Source organism: Leopardus geoffroyi, chromosome C3 (assembly GCF_018350155.1).
Source record: "Leopardus geoffroyi isolate Oge1 chromosome C3, O.geoffroyi_Oge1_pat1.0, whole genome shotgun sequence".
Classification (NCBI taxonomy): Eukaryota; Metazoa; Chordata; class Mammalia; order Carnivora; family Felidae; genus Leopardus; species Leopardus geoffroyi.
In genome coordinates, this window is record NC_059338.1 from 86476010 (window position 1) to 86486541 (window position 10532).

Below are 10532 nucleotides of genomic sequence, written 5' to 3' on the forward strand. Positions count from 1 at the left end.
AATAAAAACTTAAGTGGAATAAATAGTAAATAAAAATCTTATAAAACGCTTCAGCCCTTACTTATTAATGCTTTAATAGTTTCTAATCTTAATTTAATGCACAAATTTTATTAGTTTAAGAATTTCTAATTCAAAGTAAATCCCACTCTCGGGAGCGATGGCACAGTCGTTCTCATCTTACGTGACTTCAAGCACATCTCTTTAAGCTCTAGATCTCACTTTCCCCATCTATAAAACGAAGGTTTAAAAAGATTCTGGCAAAGTACTTTAAAATACTACCTTAAAATTAAATGTATATTACTGAGGTAGTTTTTAGAAAACTTAGGAATTTGGGGGCGGGGGGAGGTGGCGTCTGGGTGGCTCAATCGGTTGGGTGTCAGACTCTTGATTTCAACTCAGTTCATGATTTCATGGTTGGTGGGATGGAGCCCTGCATCAGGCTCTGCACTGACAGCACAGAGCCTGCTTGGGATTCTCTCTCTCTCTCTCTCTCTCTCTCTCTCTCTCTCTCTCCTTCCCGTGCTCAGTTATCCTTGCTCTCTCTCTCTCTCAAAATAAACTTTTTTTGTTTTAAAGAAAGCTTAGGAATTTTAAAAATAAAAGATAAGCTTTCAAAAGAAAAATCCCTACGTCAGTGGTGCACTTTTCTGTTTTACATTTGCCACCTCTCAAGTCTATATTCTAAGCTCAGTTTCATCATGCCTGAGCTCCAGGTGGCTGCTTACATTTTAGGGGTCCAGTTAAGTCAGGAGAAATAATCACCTTCAAGTAAAGATGAAGGGATACCCTCCTGTACTACCCCAAAATATCCTGTACTACCAAAAAGCTAATGACTACCAAACCACTTAATAGATGCTATGATGGAAACAGAGGAACAAGGACAAAAATCTCAGAGGAATAGTTCTTTCGTTTTTTGTTTTTACAGAAGGAACTTAACTGGTTATGTTTGCTTAGCTTTGCAAGAGGTTTTCTCAGCTTTGTATCAGGAAATGTCTGTTAGTCGTCATCCAAACAGAAGCTAAATTCCTAATAAGCATAATCCCTCCATAGCACCCACTGTGAAAAAAAAAAATTAAATAAGCTCTCAAAGAAATAGCTGCAATTCACTGAATTTAATCTTTGCTTGGTTTCTACATTGACTTGAATGTTGCACAATTCAGGTATATGTTTATATTGAATCCACTCAGAGCAGTGTGGAGGGTGTGTGTGCATTCACACAGACACACTCTATATACGTAAGTTGCCCGTTTAAAATATTACCAGCTTAAAAATAACTTCATTTGGCTTTAATGGTTGAATGCCCTTTAGTTCTAAAAAGCCTTTGGAAACAGAACATGTAAAAACTTGTTTGACTTTTCTGTTGACCTTTGCACTTGCCAGGTCTCTGTTCTAAGCAACAGGAACTGATTCTGGGCTATCTTAAGCAAAAAGGGAGATTATTAGAGGGTTATTTTCATTATTCTTCACGATTTCAAGTTCCAAGAGTGAGATGCAATTAGCCGAGCTTATGGGACCCTGTGTCTTACCCCAGCTGTACCAGCCAGTGCCAACAGCTTCCTTAGCGGGAGAAAGCAGAAAGAAGCCAGCACTTAGAACTACCCACCCCACCTCTACCCACCAATGTATTATGTATTTACTTCAAACGGATGATGGGGATGCTGGGGGGAAGGGTGGGAATTGACAGCCCAAAAAGGGATAGATACACCCCATAACTTTTTCTCAGACCTTTGGAATTACTTAAAAAAAAAAAAAAAAAAAAAAAAAAGGCTTCTGATCCCAAATTACAGTTTTTCTCATTTCATTAAAGTAAATTTCAGATATGCCCATCAACATTCAGCTACTATTTGAGTTTTCCGGTTTTGTAAATGCCAAGTGAATAGGAAAAGTCTGTTGTTTAGTTAACAAAGGAAACAACAGAGAATATGGTGGCATTTGCAATCAATGTTGAGTATATACTGACTCCTTCAGTTCGTTCAATTCCTGTGACAGACATTTGCCGAGCACTTTCTATGCATTTGGCAGGAAGTTTGCCCGCTTCTGCCTCTCACTCTAGACAGAGAACTTAAACTCTCTAATCATCAGTATCCTCACCTGGGAAAAAGAAAAAAGTGGTTAATATTGCCAAATAAGATACGAAATACATAGCATGCGTTATCCAGTTGAATCTTAACAAACCTACTGAAAGACACGGACAAGAACAGTGGCAGAGCCAAGGTTTCTAACTCATATTTTTCTGATTGCAGAGAATTATGATCTGCTCCTCCGCAAGCAATTTTTCATGCCAGTGATACAAATTAATATATTTTAAGTACTCAGTATGATATACAGTATGTAATAATAATTAGTATGTTGAACAAGATCCACTCACTGGAACCCTTATGATATTACACACAACACTTTGCAATGGTTCCGTGTATGGCTCAGGAGTTTGGATTGCTATATATGCTAATTATTCATATATTAGAATATAAATAAAATATAAATAGATAATACGTTCAAATATGTTAAGTATGTTAAGTGATGGTCCAGGATAATGAGGGCCGAGATACTGCTGAAAGGCAGAGTACAAGGAATACTAAGTTAAAAACATTTGCCAAGGCAGGAAGCCCAAAGAAGATGGATATAGTACCCCACTGACAGACGGGAAGGATAGGACCCTTTATCCTAGACAGGTTTCTATAGTTCGGGTTTCTAATAATCAATAATCACTTCTCATTTCACAGAGCTCCACCTCACGGAGTAGAATAAAAGCTTAAAACTGGAAGATTCAATATTATAAAGATGTCAATTTTACCCTGTAGTTCAATGTAATCCCAATGAAAAATCTCAACAGGTTCTTTCTCCCAAAAATTGACAAGCTGATTTAAAATTCCTAAGAAGATGCAAAAGGTCAAGAATAACTACGGCAAAATCTTGGGGCGCCTGGGTGGCTCAGTCAGTTAAGCGTCTGACTTCGGCTCAGGTCATGATCTCACACAGTTCATGGGTTCGAGCCCCGCATTGGGCTTTGTGTTGACAGCTCAGAGCCTGGAGCCTGCTTCGGATTCTGTGTCTCCCTCTCTCTCTGCCCCTCCTCTGTTTGCGCTGTCTCTCTCTCACTCTCTCTCTCTTTCAAAAATAAACATTAAAAAATTAAAAAAAAAAAAGAATACGGCAATCTTAAAGAACAAAGTTGAAGGACTTACTAGATCAGTTATCAGGACCTATCGTAAAGCTATAGCAAATTAAACAAGATAGTATTGGTGCTTGAATAGAGTAACTGAATGTGGAACAAAAAAGTCTGGTAACAATCCCCACATGTATAGTCACCTGATTTATGATAAAACTGATACTACAGTGCAGTGGGAAAGGATAAAAACCCGGCAATATAATGTGTCTAACAAAGGCTGCATATCACTTCACAGGGAATCACACTGGAAGCATCCTCCCTACAGTTAAGAACAATTTAACTTGTATTAGTGTGGGGGGGGGGGTGGTGGTGGAGGGAGGGAGTGGGAATTGGACACTTTAGAATGCCAGAGCTTCCCTTTTTAATCAAAATTTGTCAGTTTTAAAAATAAATGATCTTCAGATTGCTGTAAGCTTTTAGTTTCTAAAATTCTAAAAAGAAAAGTTGATTTTGACAATTTGTGCCAGTCTTCTCATTAATTTTATGGAGAAGCCAGTTTTCAGAGGTCCTTACTGTGTCATTTTGGAAGCCACTCATTTTACTCTTGATACTGGGTAGGGAAGTACCAAGAGATGCCCTAGTGGGTGGGGTAAGCGTGAAATATACTCCTTCCTGCCCTCACTGTGTGACAATAACCCTCCTTCCTCCTGATGATCAGATTCACTTATCCCCAACCGGAGTGGTGACTCTTCCTTGCTTGCCTGCTGGTCTCTTAGCACAAGAAGCCTGACATGCCTGGGAAATCTCAGTAGGTTAAAGTGTAAAGGGTCTGTTATTGCATCTCCTGATGAAAGAGCTTCCCAATTAGGGATCAGCCCTCTAGTCTCACAAAGTTGCGGAGACGGGAGGCATGAACTCCCGGGGGGAGACGGGGGGCAGTGGGGACAGTAAGTGGGTGTATTAACTTCCTATTGCTGCTATAACAAATTACCACAAACTTAGTGATTTACAGCAACATAAATTTCTTCTCTCATAGTTATGGAGGTCAGAAGTCTAGAATCAAGGTATCGACCACTCTGTTCCTCCTGAAGCATTCTGGGGGAGAATCCATTTCCCTGCCTTTTTCAGTTTCCAGAGGCCTCCAACATTCCTTGGCTCGTGGCCTCTTCCTTATGTTACTCTGTCCTGCTTTTGTCATCACACGTCCTACGTCCTACTTGTATTGTATAAGGCCCTCTTATAAGAGCCCCTGAGATTATATCAGGCCAAAATGGATAAACCAGGATACTTTCCTCATCTTGAGATTAACTTAATCACACCTGTAAAGTCCCTTTTATCATGTTAAGATAATATATTTACTGGTTCTGGGTATTAGGACATGGACATATTTGGGGGACATTGTTTAGCCCACCACAGTGGAAATTCTCCTATTTCTATCCTTTAATTCCTAGCTGTGGATTTTCTATCTAAATGGGGCATGGCACTCATTATGTAATAGGTATGGGTTTAGAGTGTATACTGCATCCTGGTGAATGGGATCCCATTCATAGGGCATTATCTTCAAGCTTTGATTTGGTTTCAAAAGGTTTTTCCACCACTCCACCAGGCCAGCATTTTCTTGGTTGTATAGTACATGATAGGATCAGTGAATCACCTGGTCATGTGCCCACTCAAACACTTCCTTTGCTGTTCAGAGGCAATATTATGCAGGAGACATATTGATGGATCGAACACTGTAAACCTTTGGATAGCAGCACTGGCCAACATCTTGTGGGCAGGAAAGGTAAACTCATGGATGCACGTAGGAAGATTCTAGTCAAGGTGAATCACTGCCCTTCCATGACAGAAGCCCAATGTAACCCATTTACTACCAATTAGCTGCTTGGTTTTCTTGAGGGATGGTGTTGAACCAAGGGCTCAGCGCTGAATACTAGGCTCTTTGGTGAGTAGGAGCCATGCTGTTGGCAACTTGCTAACCTGCATCCCTGCAACATGTTATTCATAAGCTCTTTATGCTACTGGGGTAGCTTATGACGACCGCTGCTAAAATTAACCAGCCAAGTCTTTCGTTTACTTGTTGAGTTCCTCTTTGATGTGCATGTCTCCGGTAGGCACTTACGCAACACAAAGCTCTTTACTCATGTATCCAATCCCATAGATTCCCCACCACCTCTTCTCCAGGCTTCATTGTCCCTGAACTAATCTTTCCCACTCCAGGCCCCTGATCAATTTGCTAACCTATCTGCCACTTGCCATGAAGGTATATTCTTACTTCAGGCAACTTCTCTTTCCATACGAGGTGGATGACCAGGAATATTGCCCCCAGTTCTGCCTTGTGGGAAGATACCCTTTCCTGCTGTCTTTTAAGACCATTCCTGAGTAGGGCTGTAGGGTAGCAGCAGTTTATTTTGGTTTTGGACCCGTATTCCAAGAAAACCCATCAATGAACTTAGCTCTGCATTTGCATCCTTTATCAGCAAGACAGAAGAGCTTCTCAAGTGGCCATGATTGTGGGCCAAGGGAAGGGCATTGATGCAAGAATTATAAACATGACACAGGAGTCTGGGCCACCTACCTGTGCACCTATTCGTTTCCTCTGGCTCTCGCCATCCATCCCAGATGTACCACTTCCACCTTATGATGGTTTGACTTGAAGGGTCTGACAAAACTCAGCTCATGATGGGCAACTCTGGCTACATGGTTACCCGAAGTCCCAGAAGATGCTCAGATTCTACCAATGCCCATTAGCATGCCAGGAGCCATTTTTGGATGACGCCTGGCTCTCTGCTGCATACCATCTGGCCTTGCTACAGACATCCACTTGAGACTACCTTGTGATTTTCCCATTGGAGCTTGTCCTAAACTTCCATGGCTGCTTTGCTTATCACAGATACTCTTGTACCATAGAATCTCCTGGATTGAATGGTCCATGAAACAAAGCTAATTACACCGCAACCTGTACCTGCTACAGAGACTTTATGTGCTGTGGATCCCACCGAAAACTGGCAGCCTTCTATATCACCCAGGATAGGAGTCAGAGCAGTATTCCCAAGTCCCGAATTCCCACAAAGGAGCATACAGAGGTTGGCGTGCTTCCTTGACGGAGGAACACTGATGAGTGGGTGAGATGGAAAAATCTGTTCTTTACCGTGAAGGAGCAATCTTGGCATTCAAGCAGACCAGTAGCCCTAAAAATTTCACTGATGGAACAGGTTGCTGGATGGTATTAGTGATTATTCGGAGTACAATATACTAGCTCATTGTTTCTCTGGCCTAATGAGTATGACGCCGTAAGTATAGTAGGTTAGTAGGGTGTTCCTCGAAATGTTCCCATAGGTCTCCTCAGACTATAATGATGGGGGAGTGGGGTCCTACATGAACGCAAACTGCTTCTCACCCAGCACCCTCAGGGCTCAGTTCCATACGTACTCTCATGGCTCCTGCTGGTACATGTTGCTTAGATCCTGCATCCCCTTTGGCACATGGGCCCAGCTGAAATTGTTGACAGAAGACACAAAAACAAGAGAAAAGGAGCCGTGTAGGATTGAGCCAGTTGCTTTGTTCGGTGTTGTGCAGCTGCAGTTTTACTCATCAAGTTTTGTTGACCTTCGCTTGAGTTATGAAACTATGCATACATATAGCTTTCATTTAAAAAAGCAAAATTCAATGACTAAAAAAGGAAACTAGGACCGTCTGTCTGTCCATCTATAAATACCTACCTAATAGCGTAGAGAGAGCTTCGTTGCATGGGCCACTCCATCCAGGAGACGACAGGGTACATAAGTGTGGTGGATACGTGCGTGTGCATGTGTGTGGTATGTTCCAAACCGCAGTTGTAGCCTCATATTCGTTATTTTCTATTTGCCTTTGATTCAACCTTCACCTTCAAAAAGCCAGAAGCAAACACCTGTTCTGACAGTTTGGGCCCTCTCTGAAATTATGTGATTGTTGATCAAGTAATCTTGCAGGCAGTCTCAAATCTCATCAGAAAATTTCCCCTGTACTTAGTGTTAATAGTTTTACATTCGGTTTATAACATAGGTAGGGATCCTAACACAATTGTGGTAAGAAATTCTTATGAACTTTATATGTTGAAGTTTTGTGTCAGCTTAAGTACTGATCTGTATTTATTATTGCTAACGTGAGTTTCTTCAGTGATTGTGAAAACTAGTAAATTTATACGCTATTATAAACTTCTAAAGAGTTAAAAAAAAAAAAGCTACACAAAATATAAGAAACAACTATCCTCAAGGCAATGAAGGACAATGATCCACGGGAGATAAAAATAAGGCGAGCCATTTAATGGTTTGATGGCTCCAGCCTATTGCCTGGAGAAAGTTCCCCGGCTGTGGCAGGACGAGGGGGAAGCCGGGTGGAGCCCAGCCGACTCCCTGAGGCGGAGATGGTACTGGGAGTCCCAGGAGCCCAGTTAGCGAGTTTAGAGGTTGGAATGCCAAACGGGAGAGGGCCACGGAGAAGTTCCGAGATCTGCCGACCATCCCCTGAAGCGTCAGCTGAGTAATGATCAGTACGCACAAGAGGACGCTACCAAAGGCCAAGAAAATGACGAGTGTCACGGCTTGCCCAGTGTGAAGCGGCCGCACCCCGAGGCTGTTCAGAATGACATATAGTGACACGTGTCCAGGGTGGGAGAAAGTGAATTCAAAATGCTATTTATGTGTTTCTCATCATTTCAAATTTCTATGTTTTTATATTTAACATGCATGCATTATACTCCCTAGGCCAAGAGATGCGCATCACTTATTAAAATCATGAAGTTAATGAATAAAGCAACTCATAGTTGAGGGAGTTTAATAAAGTTATCGTCACTGTTTTTTAATCACAACCTCTCCATCAAACGGTGCCCCCTAAGTGACAACTAATACTGATGCTCACGGAGGAAGCTTCAGCACTTTTAAACGTTCCCGGACCGAGGTGACCAAGCCTCCATGAGCCTCCTGATCCTTTCAGTCTTTTTTCCTCGGTTCCATTAGGTGCCTCTTTCTGACCAGGCCAATCCAGCAAGTGCTCGGAGGAGACTGTAACGTAAACGGACACACTCAAGGTGGAGAAAAGGCTTAGGGGACCCTTACTTTCTTCCATTCACACATAACTCCAGCTCATTCTCTCTCTTTTTTTTTTTTTTTCAAGTTTATTTATCTATTTTGAGAGAGACAGAGAGAGCGGGAGCAGGGGAGGGGCAGAGAGAGAGGGAGAATCCCAGCAGGCTCTGTGCGGTCAGTGCACAGTAACCCAACTCGGGGTTTGAACCCATGAAACTGGGAGACCGTGACCTGAGCCGAAATCAAGACAGCTGGCTACTTAACTGACTGAGCCACCCGGGCGCCCCTCTGGCTCATTCTTTAAGTCTCAAGTGAAGCGTCCCTGCTCCCACCTTCCCAGCCACACTCTCCGCTTCCCCTAACCCACACCCCCGAACGTGGACAGCTGCCTCCATTGTGTGTGCCTGTCAACACCCGTCTATTTCTGTCTCAGCACTTAGTGCCCAGTATTAACATTGTTTCCTCTGTGTCCACGTCACCAGAAGTGATCCCTCCCATTCTGGGCAGGACTCGGCTTTTTTTAATTTTTTTTTTTTTTTAAAGATTTTGAGTACTTGTCCCACCTCACATGGGGCTTGAACTTACCACCCAGAGATCAAGAGTCACATGCCCCCCAGGACTCAGCTTTACTCACCTCTGTGTCTCTGGCCCTCAGCACAGTGCCTGACAGCGAGAGTACACGGTACATCCCAATTAATCAGTGAATGGCTTTTCAAAACAAGGACCCTCTACTTTAACTAAAGCAAATGTACAGCAATTCCTCACACCCAAAGTAGGAACGGGCAGTTCACCTTACACGAAGACTGAAGTACTCACTATGTGCCAGTCACGGTGTTGACGGTTCAGGTCCGTTAACTCGCTTAACCCTAACAAGTATGCTTCGGGCTACGTACACTTGTTAACCTGTATGTACAGACGAGGACACTAAATCTTGAGAGACTGCCTCAGGTCACAGAGAAAGAAGGGAGGCCAGAAAGTGTATGAGTGGAACCTCAATTCCACGAAGGCAGAATCCATGTCAATCTTCTTTGACCACTGAACACTCAAGGCCTGATGTGTACGTAACAGGTCGAACGAGACCAGTCAGGTGTATCTGATGTCAGCGGCCCATCCATAGCTTAGGTCAGAAAGGTAACTCCTCAGCCCCCAGCCACGTGGCTCCCTGACCCCCCTTCCTCCCTGTTTCTCCCCTGCCTTCCTTCCTCCCCACGCAGCCTCCAGTCCCAGCATGGCATTTTTAGCCGGAGGCACAAAAGCTGCAGGCACGCGTGTCAGAAACCAATATGGGGAAGAGGAGAGGATTCGGGCAAACACAGGCCACTCGGTGGGATGGTAATGGACCAGTCAGGCCCCCTTCTGTGGTAGGATCCCACGACGGCTACCACTTCCTGGGGGCTTACTGGGTACCGGACACTATTCTTTTTCATCCTTACAACGACCTCCATCTTCAACACACCTCTCGCTGCTTCTTCTGTTACGGACTGCTCTAGTGATGGTGCTCCAAACATCTTCTGAGCCAACTCTCTGCACTCACTCTTTTCTTCCGCTAGCATCTGTTTCCAGCCTGACTCACTAACAAAATCTTACCCAGTTTTTAAGAGCCGGGTCAAACACTACCCCTCTGAAGGCTTCCCCATTCTGAAAACTTTTCTTCACCTTTGCACTTCTACATGGTGCTATCACTCTTACGGTACCTACTGTATTCCAGCTCTGAGTTTTTGTGTTATTTCTGCTGCTAGGTTGTGAACTCCTCAGAGACAGGGTCTGTATCGAATGCATCTGCAGCTCATATAGACAGCAGGCACTTAATTTGCGTGGAAGCATAAACAGCACCAATCCTGTCCTTACTGACGCTGTCCCGAGAAGGACGAGCAGCCCCAGCTCGAGCCCAACAAGCTGAATGCCAGACACAGTCATAATCCTGAGAAAGCACAACTTCCCTGTGCGTCCTTCATCAGGCACACAAGCCCAGATGGCTTCGAAGTGCACGAAAACACAGCTCCAAAAAGTGATTCTCAACTATTAGTCATTCCAAAGGTAAACAGTGCTTCTCTGCGATCAGTCATTCCAGGGGCACACAATGGTGCTGGCAGACAGTCACAAAACAAAGTGACGCTTGAGAAACCCTGCAGAATATCTCTCACTCCCTAGAGCTCCTCACGTTGGCCCTGATGTCCACCTGAGAAGGAACACGGAAAGGGAATCTGAGGCCTGTTAAAATCTAAGATTTTAATCTGAACTTTAAAAATAGCTAGCTTAGGAGCACCTGGGTGGCTCAGTAGGTTGATTGTCCAACTCCCAGGGTTGTGAGATCAAGCCCCGCGCTGGAGTCCACGCTGAGCATGCAATCTGCTTAGGAT

At 43.6% G+C, this 10532-nt stretch overlaps 1 protein-coding gene across 12 annotated transcripts in view; it reads right to left on the reverse strand.

The window, feature by feature from the left end:
- TRMT12 (tRNA methyltransferase 12 homolog) overlaps nt 1-10532 on the reverse strand; it is a 35482-nt gene that overhangs the window by 13538 nt on the left and 11412 nt on the right. For 3 of the 12 annotated variants that reach the window (XR_006706225.1, XM_045453720.1, XM_045453725.1), the window contains one exon: nt 7905-8148. The exons of 2 other annotated variants lie outside the window; for them this stretch is intronic. Coding sequence is in view for 1 of the 10 variants with exons in the window: in XM_045453725.1 (XP_045309681.1) it covers nt 7964-8148 (185 nt within the window). In the remaining 9 variants the exon portion in view is untranslated. Of the gene's footprint in view, nt 1-948; nt 1057-1097; nt 2092-5684; nt 8149-8712; nt 10352-10532 lie in introns of those variants that run through there. 7 more of the 12 variants (XR_006706227.1, XM_045453719.1, XR_006706226.1 and 4 more) reach the window with 6 other exon arrangements.